Source organism: Arachis ipaensis, chromosome B03 (assembly GCF_000816755.2).
Source record: "Arachis ipaensis cultivar K30076 chromosome B03, Araip1.1, whole genome shotgun sequence".
Classification (NCBI taxonomy): domain Eukaryota; kingdom Viridiplantae; phylum Streptophyta; class Magnoliopsida; order Fabales; family Fabaceae; genus Arachis; species Arachis ipaensis.
In genome coordinates this window covers 2,421,416-2,435,236 of record NC_029787.2, presented here as the reverse complement: position 1 = coordinate 2,435,236, position 13,821 = coordinate 2,421,416, and the positions used below count along the sequence as shown (strand labels likewise).

Below are 13,821 nucleotides of genomic sequence, written 5' to 3'. Positions count from 1 at the left end.
TACTTAATAAACTAACTCAAAATACATAAATTTCTCAACATTTAGGGTCAAACACTAATTTACCCGAATTCAATTTCATTAGTTAATTTCTTTATATTATATGTTAAAAATAGATCAATTGAAATTGAAGAAATATGCAAAAGTACAGAAAAAGGTTTTGATAGTCAGCTACATGTTTAGGTTCTACTACCTTTTCTCAAGAATAAGCTAAAATGGAGTTTTCAGCAACTCATTTAAATGTAATCAATATAGCTTGACTTGGAAAAAAGTTAGTATTTTATTGTATTTTTCAAGCAATAAACATTGAGATCTACATGCCAATGAATTATAACTCAAATGGTATAGTCCCCCATACTCAATTAAAATGCTGCAGGTTCGAGTCTTTTATCTTTAGTAAAAAAAAAAAACATTGAGATCTACATTTTGACATATAAATGGTGGTATAATGTAATTTAAGTCGAGCAGTATAATATACATACACATATATTCACATTTAGGCAGAAATTACTAGGCATAGTGGTGAATGAAAAGGAAGAGTGCAAGAGAGACCTAGTGTATTTACTACTGACAAAAGTCACAAAACTCACAAGTAGAGGTAATTTTGCCTTATATACATGTCATTAAGACATGAGAATAAATATTAGCCACAAACTGATCATTAACTCTTTTAACATCACTAACTACATTTTTTAATTTGTGCTTAATTTTCTATAACTATTAGTATTAGTTCAGCTGGTAGCAATTGTTCATTACGTAACACTTTGTACCAAAAATCACTCTCATGCAACAACTGCATAGGTTAAGGAATGATATAACTAATAAGCTCAAATTAAATTGGTTTAATAAAAAACTATATTATATGAATTATTCTTGACTACTAATTGATGGGAATGGGTTACATGTCCACCTTGAAGTACTTCACCTGTGTTAAATAAGGTTTACCTTTACTCCACAGCTAGTTACGTTGCTCCACAACTTAGAAAAAACTATTACGTGATCATAGAGTAATAAATGGATTAACTTACAACTCTATACAATAACATAGTGATTATTCACAAAAAAAAAAAAACATAAATAATCCTAGCTAGAACTAAAATTGTAATGTCATTGTTTCTTTTCTTTTCTTATTGAGTTGAAATGTCACTCTATTGTTTAGTTTAACCTACATTTTCCCCATAATCTTGCAATATATTAAATATTAATATAGTTGACTGAAATTCAAACAGAATTATTATCTCCCTATGTAGTATATATGACATAGTATTACTCCATTTATTTGTTTTTCAAAAATACATATTATCATTACTCTTTAAATTTTAGTTCACAAACTAACACATCGTAATTTCAATTGTGGTTGATTAAGAAGATTTTAGAAAAGAAAGAAGGGGGGGGGTCCTAATGTGTGATGAGTCACAAGTGACACATGTTGAAAATGAAAGGCTGATATATGATATATATATATATATATAATGGTGTGGGGGTTCCCTTCACAAGACATGCATCAGGCACCATAATTAATTATTAAGAAAAGTAGATAAAAGGGGCACCCAAATAAATAAGACAGTAAACAATAATATTAATAGTAATGATGAAAAAAATAGAAAATAGAAAATAGAAAATGCTAGCTGTAAACAATGGTGCAAAGCAAAGCAAAGAGCGAAGGATTAGAAGAAAGGAACGGCTAATTTTGGAGGTTTTTGGAGAGAGAGTGTTATGGATATGACCCAAAACTACAGCACAAGTAGCCGTTTGAAGAATGAAAGCAACATCTGTGGGACTGTGTTTAAGTCTATCTGTCTAACAATGACATCCTCCAAACCACCATAATAATTATTATTTTGGATATAATCGGAATTAACATTTCATAAAAATTTCAGTTGTTTTTGTTGTTAATAAATGTGATTAAAATATATTGGAACCTTGCTTAAGGTTTGATTTTTGTGCATTATGATGAGTCAGCGTCCAGTCATTGTATAGCTACCTGTCAATCCTGATGGGTTGGAACTTCATTATTTGTTAACAACAAATTAAAGAAAAATGTATTAGCTCAAATGAAATGATGCTGTTTCTGGTTTTCAAGATTCAGGCTTATAAAATTGACTTATCCATTGATATGCTTAAGAAAAGAAGAGCAGAAATCGGAGAAGTAGCAAGCCAGATTGCCATTAAAACCAGTATTATATACATATATTCAAAGGGGTCATCGATTGGTATTTGGTCGTTGCAACCGCGAATCAAGAATGGGGAGCATCTATTTTCCGCACTAGTGCCTTTCACCACAATTATTGATCAACACCATGCATTGTTCTTTAACAAAATTGGAACAATCATCCATCAATCTCACTACGTGAATATTCTTCAAACAAATTTATCTCACGTCGTTTCACAAAATTCAAATAAATAAATCTACTTATATGAATATTACACACACAAAATCTGAGCCATGAAATTGTATAGGCCTTATTTTCTGGGCTTTTTAAGTTTTTTTTTTTTTTTATCTTGTCTGAGCTTCTCTGATAATTTGATTTTGATGTATTATAAAATATTTTGAGTGTTTATATATTTATATAATTTTTAAGTAATAATTTTAAAAATTAGTTATTTATATTAATGTAAAAATGCATGAAAAACTCTTTTACGTTCACAATGAATAAAAATTAAATTTTAATAATATTGTGAATGACCGAATGGTATGAATTTTGAAACAATAGTTTTAAATATGGAGGATAGGTTGCAATGTTAGTGACGATATATTTGGAGGAGAGACAAATTTAAAAATTTTAATATGCTGGTGTCGAATTTTATAAAAAAATTTTAATTATTTTTTGTTATCTTTTATTATATAAAAATAATTTAAAAGACTTAAAGTATATGCTATAAAATTGATTAAATTAAAATATCAATAAAAAAATTAAAATTTAAACCTATCACATTATTAAAAATAATTACATACAAAATCACTGAATATTTTTTATTTTATGAGATGGTTATTGTGTTAGAGATAGAGTCTTGTTGGTTGTTAGGCCACGTGTCATTCCCATTGCCTGTTCCTGGAAATAGAGCCATATTAGAAAGAACCAATACCATAGAATAAAAAAAAGCCGCAGTAACAGTCTTAACGGTACTGAAAACTCAAATGGTTTTGGTTCTAACACCTTCTTCTTCTTCTTCCTCTGTTTGTCTTCTCCGTCGCAGTCCCCCAAGGTACGGCGCCGTTCGATGCTCCTCCAGCGTGCAGGAGATACAGAAGCCTCCCGGAGAAGGGCTCAGCTCGGATCTCCGGGCATCGGAGCCTTTGCCTCCGTTAAAGGTAGCGAAGAGGGTTGTTCTGGTGAGGCACGGGCAGAGCACGTGGAATGCAGAGGGGAGGATCCAAGGGAGCTCTAACTTCTCTGTGCTCACCAAAAAGGGCGAGTCTCAGGCGGAGACTTCCCGCCAGATGCTCATTGATGACAACTTCGACGCATGCTTTGCAAGGTATCACTTAGTTACGGTTACGGATTCCTTCAATTTGTTACAGGTTAGTTCAGATTCTGTAGTTAGTTCATATAGTTATTACTAGCCACTGAAGTAGTGGTTGATTCCTGACAAAGTTGTATGCATATAAATATAGTGAAGTCGACTTTTGAGCATTGAATTTTTTTATAGGTGATCTCTGAGTAAACTTAAGATTTGTTTTTTGGTCCTCAATTTTTTCAGCTCACTTGATATTGGATGTATTTCTCAACATGAAATGTGAACAATTTAGCAATCGTCATTTGCTTGAGAGCTGTGATAAAAGGTTTAGAGTGGTTTTTGGTTTTTGTAGTCCTTTGGAACGGTCCAAGAGAACAGCGGAGATCATTTGGGGAGGACGTAAAGAATCAATAATTCCCGAGTATGAATTGAGGGAGATTGACTTGTACTCATTTCAAGTATGGTTTAGAATAATATAATTTAGTCATGAAAAACATATTCAATTATTCATTATCTGATTGTTATTTAGTCCATTGTAGATTGATCTAGGTCAGCTTGTGTTGTTATTGTGATCCAGGGTCTGTTGAAGAATGAGGGGAAAGAGAGATATGGTTCTGCTTATCGTCAATGGCAGCTGGATGCTGCGAATTTCATCATCGATGGTCATTATCCGGTGAGAGAGCTATGGGAACGTGCTAGGAACTGCTGGACTAAAATCTTAGCACATGATAGCAGGTCCGTTCTTGTGGTTGCTCACAATGCCGTTAATCAGGCTCTTGTTGCTACAGCAATTGGTACCTGTTTTTCTCCTTCTAAGAAAATTTTGATGATGGAAAAAAAAGGAATCTTATCAACTGGAACATTGTTCTCACCTTTTCTCCTTTGTTCCAAACAATTAGGTTTAGGGGTGGAGTATTTTAGATGTTTACTTCAGAGCAATTGTGGTGTAAGTGTGCTGGATTTCATTCCCAGGCCTGAGGGCGGATCTCCGGACATTTGCCTCGATCGCTTAAATCAGGTATGTCCGAGTCTTGACTGGCTTTGGTTGTGGTTGTGGTTGTGGACTTGTGACAAAGCTTTAAATTAGAGAAAATGTGAATTTCCTCACATTTGAGATTGTATTTAGGATTGTTATCAAACTATTTTATTAATGCAGACCCCTGGTTCACCAGTGGCTGGTGGAAAATCTGGAGGCAGAGATACAAATAAGCGGATCATACTTGTTTGTAATGGATCTACGCAGGGAAATACGGAGGTATGAACCATAGGCTAAAATTTATCTTGATAGAGGTAGCTGGCCAAATGTTATCAGTGAATATCCCAAAACTTTGATTTTTGTATTTGTTCCAATTTCTATGAAAGCTGCAGGTGATATGCAGAGGAATAAACTTTAAAACTTTGCAATAAACTTTATTTTAAGTACGTTTTTCATGTCAGGTTTTGTAACAAACTAGCTTATTTTGAACAGAATAGTTTTCCCTTTGCTGGTGATCAACCAATGAACATGCTTGGTGTTATACAGGTACTATATTTAATCATCAGAACTAGGTGTTAAAAAGTTATTTGTCTGACCTTTCAAATATTTAACAGTCCCAGAAATCTGCAGAGCTACTTCTTGATTTGAAAGTGAGTTCCATAATTAGCAGTCCTAACAAGGCTTGTTTTGAGACTGCCATGACCATCTCCAAGGTATGCTACGGTTATTTCCTGTTTAAATTGATTTATTGAAAGTATATATATCTGCTTATGAACCGACTTTAGTTATAAGATGTATATTGCATTGCATTCCTGAACTAGTCCATCTCGATTTCCATTATTAATTCGTTTGATACAACTTTAGGTACAAGAAGCTGCAGATTGCTTGGGTGCTGACTGTGTGCCACGCTATGTTGAGTTGAAGCAAATCGGTAACCTAGATGTTGAAACAATCTTTCAGCAATCCAAAATGGTAAGCAATAAAAACCTCACCAAAATACCAAGTGTTTGAACTAGCAAAGTATTTTACCAAATGTATGGTACTGATGGTTGCTTCTAATCTTGATGTACATAATTAATAACTATGCTTCATTATCGGTATGTTCTGTCTAAAGTTTTCCTTTATTGCAGGATTTATCCAATTTTCCCCCAATTCAGCCTGGATGGTTAAATAGGATTGATGATGGGTTGAGAACAACATTATGGGATCAATCTGGAAAGGCATGGCAATCCTTGTTGGATGAAATATCCGATGAATCGAGCGAAGGAGTCTTGGTAGCGGTTGCTCATCCAGCAATCCACATAGCACTAATGGGGCACTGCCTTAACTTGACCAAGGAATGGTTAGGGTCATTTCATCTAGACGAAGGGAGTGTTAGTGTCCTTGACTTCCCTGATGGCCCTAAAGGAAGAGGTGTCATAAGGTGCATAAATTATACTGCACATTTGGGGAGATGGTCCATCCCTATTACAAGATCAACAGAAGATGGTGAAGAGTTTTAACTCTATAATATTGCAAATGTATCATTCCATTTATCAAGCTGAAGTGACCCCATGTCCCTAGCATCCAAATTTTCAAGCATTATCATGGTGGTTAAATATTCAAAATAATGTAAAGACTCTTCACCATCTCCAAACAGGAAATAATATTTAAGCGTTTGCAGTGATGGACCTAGAAAAATTTAGCTATTGGGGCAAAAATATAATAAAATTTAGGTATAGATATTTTTTTTGGCTTTCCACGATATCCAACAAGATAAGGACCAATCCGTCGTGAATTTGAGTTCCATTTAAGAGTCTGCAATTGGTCGACAATGAGTTGCTACACATACGAGACAGAATTCAAACTTCCAATACTTACTTAAGTAGATGACTAAGCTGATCACTTGATCAATCCAAATTGGTTTAGATATATTTAAAATTTTAAATTAAAACTATCTATACATATTAATAAGAACTAGAAATATATACACAATCACTTATTATAATGTTTAAAATAATAAAAATATAATTTCACACACAGTATAATATTCAAAAAAGTTTAACAAAATATTTTTTTAACATAAAACATGAAAAAATTATTTTTATATTTAATTTTAGGACAAACATAATATAACAAGGTATATATATATATATGCACTATTTTATAAAAAGAAAATTGATTGATTAAAAATAGTACATATGTTTTGAATAAAAAGAATACCATATCTGAAGAATTATATTTGAGCTTTTGTCTGCAAAATATTAGTACAAAAGTTTGCACGATGAGTGCTCAGCTCAGTGTTCCAGGTCAAAACAAACTGCTATTTTGTTTTTGGTGCTGAAAACATACGGCTGTTGGATTAAATCCAGAAACTTGAAAAGGAGCTCAAAATAAAAATTTGCATAATGACTTGAAATCTGCAAAGATACTAAGCATTAACAAGGTGAAGAATAATATAATCCCATAGTTGAAGTCTTGAAGAACTTGATGGCACTGTTTTCCCCCTTTTATTTTAAGATATGATATTGTTGCTCTTTTATGGTGGAATAGTTATATTAGCAATTCCATGCACTCTTTTAAAGTAAAGCTGATAAGGCATCTGACCATCTTATCCACTAGCTCTTCATCTGTTTATCCCAGCACTAAATTTATCATGTACTATACACAGTGCTACAGCAATTAGATGGTGAGCATGGATCTTCGATTAATTAAATTTCTAATAATAAGGTTTGGACTTTGGATAATAGGGGTAGCCATAGGATTTACTAACCAACCATTTATATAAAATAATGGAATTATTTGCCATTGATGCTGCATGTGAGTGTGGCAGAGTAGACATGATGCGCAAATTGCGCATCTCCTATTATTATTATTAGACGTGAAACATCTTCATTTACTTACGCTACAATTGTTCTTTCAATTTTAACTGCTAAACTTAGAATTTCAGAGGAATTCACTTCAACTATATATATGGTTGGCAAGTTCACACAAACTCAGTGATCAAGCATATCTATCATTTGATCTATCCCATCACACGGAACTGGTTCTTGAACTTGCCGACATTGTCAGCTTCTTATTACATGTAGATTTTTTATTTCTTTTTGTGCTGACACAATAATTTGTACAAGATATATCAATTCAAACTCAAAATTTAAATTTTCTTTCTAATGCTGAAATTGGACTCTTCAACAAACTTCCAAGAAGCCATGCCAAATCTCGTGTCATAGTTTTAAAGATTATGTTTCTTAAATTTTCATATTTATAGATTATGTTAGTGCATATAGCAGTTTTCTACTCGTCTACTTTGTAAGAGATTGAATTAAAAGACCAAGTAGTCGTTGTATTGTACATGCTATGCGGTGTGCTTTTGCTTTTAATTATTTGTAAAGTTTTTTAATTCAAACTTATTTAAATTTTATGAGTTTATTTGAATTTTGAGTAAAGTATCGTTTTTGTCCCAACGTTTGGAATAAATCTTATTTGTGTCCCTAACGTTTAAATCGTCCTATTTGTATCCCTAACTTTTGTAAAAGTTATTCAATGTTATCTTGCCGTCAATTACACATCATGAACGCTTTAGTTTGAGTTTTAAAAATCTCTTCTTGAAGTTAGAATACAAATGTCTGGAATTGATGATCCACTCCAAAAAATAGCTCTATCAAAAGTTGAAACTAATTCCTACAACATTTACATAATTCATTTTTCTAGGGATATAATTGAATCTAAACACAAATAGTGGGTATAATATTAAAATCAAACATATCCAAATGAGACCTAATTGAGAATAAATACATCCAAGTGAGAATAATTGAAAAATATAATCTGATTTATTAGTATAATTGATAGTAGGATAACATTGAATCACTTTTATAAACGTTAAGGATACAAATAGGACAAACAATTTAAACGTTAGAGACACAAATAAGACTTACTCTAAACGTTGGGACAAAAACGATACTTTACTCTTAAATTTTTTAGTTTAACAATTTAGTAATTACAGTTAAGAAAATACATATAATAAAGAAAATAGAAAAATTAGTTTAAGAGATTCAGGTCAATTGACTTTATATATATAATTTTTGTATTACCATATATCTTTACTCTATCTATTCCTTTGTCTGGACTTAATATTTTAGGAAAAGAAAATTTAAAAGACAAAAAGAAATTATTTGTCAGTCCTTAGTTGGCTATAAGGTCAAAAGCCTTATGTATATCCATAAATAATGAATACAGCAAAATCTCTTGTCAGGATCACCAATTGCAAGCAGGATTAGAATAATGTAATTGTCAAATAGCCATATGTGCCCATATGCAAACAAACATGCATTAAATTTAATAAAAATAAATAATCAAAAGAAATTGCTCTGCCTTCTTTTGTTCACCCACATCCATTTAATTTAATTGTTTATTTATTAATCACATGTTTTCTCTCTGAGAAATCATATTCATAAGCGCTGTTGGCTATAGTATCCAAATTATGTCGGTAATATCCTTCTGACAAGCGTATAATAGAAGAATGAGATCAAGAAAAACTTAGCAGTTAGCATTATTATTGACAGCATAAATAAAGAGTTAGTTTCCTTCAAGTTTTACTTTAATATATATTCCACATACACTAATGATTAGACAAAAATGATTGGTATATATGATCGGTAAGAAATCTTATATTCTAAAAGGATGAGAGTTTGGTTTTAATTATTAGTAGTAGTATGTGAGTTATTCTGGTAAATAACAGGCAAATATATTTGTAAAGTTTTATGTAGTAATTGTTTTGGGATAAAAGTATAAAGATTTTGAAAGTACAGCTTTACCCTAATAATAAAATTGCCAACCTATTATTTATATAGATGATATTATATTTACAAATTTTTTTAATCAAATTTAATTAAGTTGGTACAAATTCAAAAAAAAAAGTGTGTATATATTATTTTTTTTTTTGTATTTTTTCAGCATATAAATTTTTATTGAAGAATACACAAATTTATTGACATAACACATAAATTTTTGCACAAAATATAAATTTATCAATATAGCATAAAAATTTTCACACATAATATTAAAACTTTTGCACATAGTACATAATTTTTTGTTACAAATGTGATTTGTTGGTCAGATTAGTCAATATTTTAGACATGTAATTCTTTAAAAATTTTGTGCAGTGCATAAATATTTATGTGTTGTGCGTAAAAAAATTTTATATCATACACCAAAATTTTTTAATATATTTTGTTGGTTGGATCTTGAATATCAATATTTTAAACATATACTCTTTTAAAAAATTTTGTTTTGTGCACCAAAATTTTTATATTATATACTAAATTTTTTGAACTGTGTATTAAGGTTTTTGTATTATGCCTATTTTTTTAGTTGGATGTCAATATATTTAGGTATGTGATCTGTTAAAAAATTATGGATTGTGTATCAAAATTTTTATGCTCTAATTTTTTGAATATATATAGAAGAAGAAAAGACGACGAAGATGATGATAATAACAGATGATAAAAAAGAAAAAAAGAAATTAAATAAAAAAAGACGTTGAAGAAGAAAAAAAAGACGAAAATAATACGTTGAAGAATAATAATTAAAAAAAAAAGGAAAAACATGCTATGACTTAGTTAAATAAATTTAAGAAAACTTTAACGCCTAAGCTTTATTGAATTTATATATACTTCAATGAAAGAAAAAAGCAGGCATCATATATATAGACAGGTAGATTAATAATACTATAGCTAGTTTCATGTACTATGGATATTGTTGGCCACCTGCGACCAAAACCTTCGTCTCATAAATTAAAAGAATGTGGTCCATATAGCAATAGTGGTGACATTAAATACTATGCATATTTATAATCTAAGTTCATTTAAATGGAATATTAATACTGAATTCATTGGTAGTCGTCTAGGATTGTTAGTTACATTAATTCAACAACCATACATATCAAAATAAACACGAAACTGGATTATTCAGTCTTTTAGGCTGCGTTTGTTTTCGAGAACAGAATAGGACAAAACATTGAGGACAGGATAAGACAAGACACTGATGGACAGAGACATAAAATTTTGTGTTTTTATATTTTGTTTGGTGATAGACTAGAACAAATTATAAAAATTTAATTTATTTTTATTTTTTTATTAAAAAATTTGTGATGAAAAATATAATAATAAAATATATAATTATAAAAAATTAACAAAAATAAAAAAAGAAAAAATAAAAAATAAGTTGTGTCCCTTGTTAGTGTTTCCGTGTCCTTCCTGTCAGGATGAACACAAAATACACTAATTCAGTGTCTCTGGACACACGGTCTCTGTCCATGTCTCCTTTGTCGATCAAACACAATTTTGTGTCTCTGTAAACAAACGCAGTATTAGTTCTCTACCATCTCAAAACAGAAATGTTTGGTAATCAAATAAAATCAGCAAAAAACAGTCATAACTTGTCTTATTTAACATTCATTAATTATTGTGATAATTAATTAATATTAAATAAGGCAAGTTCTGTTTTTTTTTTCTACCTAGCATCAATTACTTCCACAATTATTTGTGGTTTTGAAATTTTAGTAGTAATTAAATATTACTACTAACTTTTTTAGTGTCAAATTTGTCTAACTTTTTATTTGAAGTAGTTTGAATTGAACAACATAGGCCCCTTATTAAAAACAAAACAATTAATAAAAAGTAGAAAAAGAAAGAAAAGATTAATTATTATTGATTGTGAGGATGATCTATCTATCTAGCTGGCTGGCTGGTCCAACATGTGATATTTCACATTCTCGCGGTAGTACCAAGCTTCCTTCAACTTTCATCAACAAAAGGATTCTAAAACTCTCATGGCCACATCAAAAAAGAATTTAACCAACCTTTTTTTTTTCTCTTTCAGTAAAAGATAATATGCTCCCAGTTTTTGTTGTGGAGAATTTCTTGGGTATTACATAAGGCCAAGACACAAAGAGTTTCACTTTTCAGTTGGATTCCATTCTACCCTTTTGAATTGTCACCCTCACTTTCCGTTTCAATTCTAATCCATTAGAACTAATCAGTTTTGTTCTCTACACCAAGAGGATGGAAAATAACATTCAAAAGATGAATAAATTAAAGTGAAGGGACTGGGGTCTATATCATACAAGTTAAAGTTGTTTTTGTAACGGTATAAATTTATGTGACATTCTTGAGTTTTCATATTGATATTATAAGATAGGTTAATATGATATATATAATTAAAATTTTAAGATCATAGTACGTTAAGTTAATCATGGTAGATGTATTTGATTTGATTGCGGTTTAGGTCCCAGTCCCTACCATGGATCTTTAGTCTCTATCGATAATATATTAGTTGCTAGCTAGTTGCACCACCACGAACTTTCGTAATATGAAAAGGGTGAAGGAATGAATAATTCATGGTTATTGATGAAGTGAAAAACATATACATGTGTTTGTTTGCCATCAGCTACAGCTATTAGCTTAGCTATGAAATTATGAAATTCTTATATGTTATTGATTATGCATGGTTTTTTGTTTTTATTAATTTAATTTGAGAGAAACATGTTACTACTTGGGAAGGAATAAGGAATCTAATTTATTCCACTTTGTTTGGGGAAAGTTAAAAACTGTCAATTATATTGAAATGAAACGAAAAGAAGAGTTGTTAGCATATGCCTTCTTTTACACTCCAGGAAGTTTCACAAGCAGCATGCATTCATATTCACTTTTTTCTTTTTTTTATTTATATGTGGTTTTTCTTTTTATTTCTACCTCTTCTTAATTTTTTTTCTTAAAATAAAAAAAAAATCAATTTTCTTGTACATAGGAGCACCGACTAATTTCAATGTTCAACCTCAAGTTGGTTTTTAATAGTGCAAATATAATTAAAACATAACCACACAATATTATTATTAGCCACTTACCCCTCCTCTTTGTCTCTAATTAGTTTTATAACTAGTGTGATTATTGGTACTAGATGCAGTTACGTTTAGCATAAGCAAGGGTGAGAAATGAATAATGAGGAAGGAGCATGCATGCCCCATCAAGTGGACCATAAGTCCTTAGTTTATGGGGTCCATGACCCAAACAATATGCCCTCATACACTGCTTTGTACCTCAAAAAGAGAAAGCATTCAATCAATAATAATAATAATAATGATAACACCTTGTGTGCTGCTCTTTCATCACCATCTTCTTCTCTCTCTGGATTATTTTTTATTTTCCCCTCTAATTAATTTAACGTACCACTCCTCTCTAACAAAAAATATTGTTAAGTAAGATGAAATTTCATTATTACTTAATTAATTCAGTCTTGCCAATAAAATTGTCTAGTACTCAATTTTATTTATGCGAAGAAGTCATGATGTTGGATCTATATATATATATGGTTTTGGTTGGAGAAACTACTTAAAATAGGGAGAAAGAGGGGGACTTGGATCTGTTGACCTAAGCTTTTAATTAATAATTCATGCATGGGCATGTCTTGTTCCAAATGCTTTTCTTTTATTTTTCTTTATCTTTTTCTCTACAACTGCAACCACATGATTTTTCTTTTTATGTATTAAAGAGTGTAACGAGAGCAGACCGGAAACCAATTAAAATAGTCACACCTCTTTAGAATGCATCACATTAAATATTGAGGAGTGTTAGGGGTCAATAAAGAAATAAAATGAGAATAGTAAATACCCTTGGAATGAAATTATTTATTAATTTATAATGAGTGAAATATGCTCCCATTACTAGCTATTATATGAGTTTGCATTGGGAGGAGGGGGGAGTTAGCAAATTTATTTTGTGGGACCAATATTCAGTATCACATATTCATGGCTTCCCTATTGCATTGTGTTGGTGGTTATTACAAGAAAGAGGTAAAGTTTTTTTAGCCACCAGAAAGAAAGAAAAGGGGATGACAAATCTATATACCCTATCACATTTTTAGCTTCAATTCAATGGTCCCATAATGAAATATCAACAAATTTGAGAGAGTTTTATCCACGGTTGATGACTTGAGGGGCCCCTAGTAATGGCAAATTTAGCATATCTAACTTCAATATCTCTTTTTTTCTAGTTTCTTCATTCTTCACCAAACAAGTATAGAAGTTTAGGCTTGAAGTGATGGTGTGAGCTAGACTCACACTTGGAAGCACAAAGAGTTTTAATCACATTTGGACGTACAAAGAGTGGTGTTATACTTATCCTCAAAACACTTGTTTTTTATTTATTTTATTTTATTCTGAATTTTGGTATTAATAAGAAACGTCCACAAATACCCAACAAACTAATAATTGTAGTTACGTACACAAGAAATACTTATAATAGTTGTCATTCAAAATTCCATATTGAAAAAAGAATAATGATATGGTATCATACAAACCTTCCGAAATATTTTTTTTAAATATTGAATGAAGTAAAGAGTATATATATTTAAGA

General features: G+C 30.8%; 1 protein-coding gene across 1 annotated transcript; it reads left to right on the top strand.

Annotated features, from left to right (window-relative positions):
- LOC107629306 (probable 2-carboxy-D-arabinitol-1-phosphatase) lies at nucleotides 3,010-6,100 on the top strand. The gene is made up of 9 exons (XM_016332066.2): nucleotides 3,010-3,477; nucleotides 3,809-3,914; nucleotides 4,034-4,250; nucleotides 4,356-4,474; nucleotides 4,613-4,711; nucleotides 4,925-4,978; nucleotides 5,047-5,145; nucleotides 5,297-5,404; nucleotides 5,563-6,100. The coding sequence occupies exons 1-9, from the start codon at nucleotides 3,137-3,139 to the stop codon at nucleotides 5,932-5,934; spliced, it is 1,515 nt and encodes a 504-aa protein (XP_016187552.2). The 5' UTR covers nucleotides 3,010-3,136; the 3' UTR covers nucleotides 5,935-6,100.

Excerpts from the sequence above, each read along its gene's own strand:
- LOC107629306 (XM_016332066.2), top strand. The coding sequence starts at position 3,137 with ATGGTTTTGGTTCTAACACCTTCTTCTTCTTCTTCCTCTGTTTGTCTT. Across the intron at positions 4,979-5,046 it reads ACATGCTTGGTGTTATACAG|TCCCAGAAATCTGCAGAGCT; the intron begins GTACTATATTTA and ends AATATTTAACAG. Across the intron at positions 5,405-5,562 it reads TCTTTCAGCAATCCAAAATG|GATTTATCCAATTTTCCCCC; the intron begins GTAAGCAATAAA and ends CCTTTATTGCAG.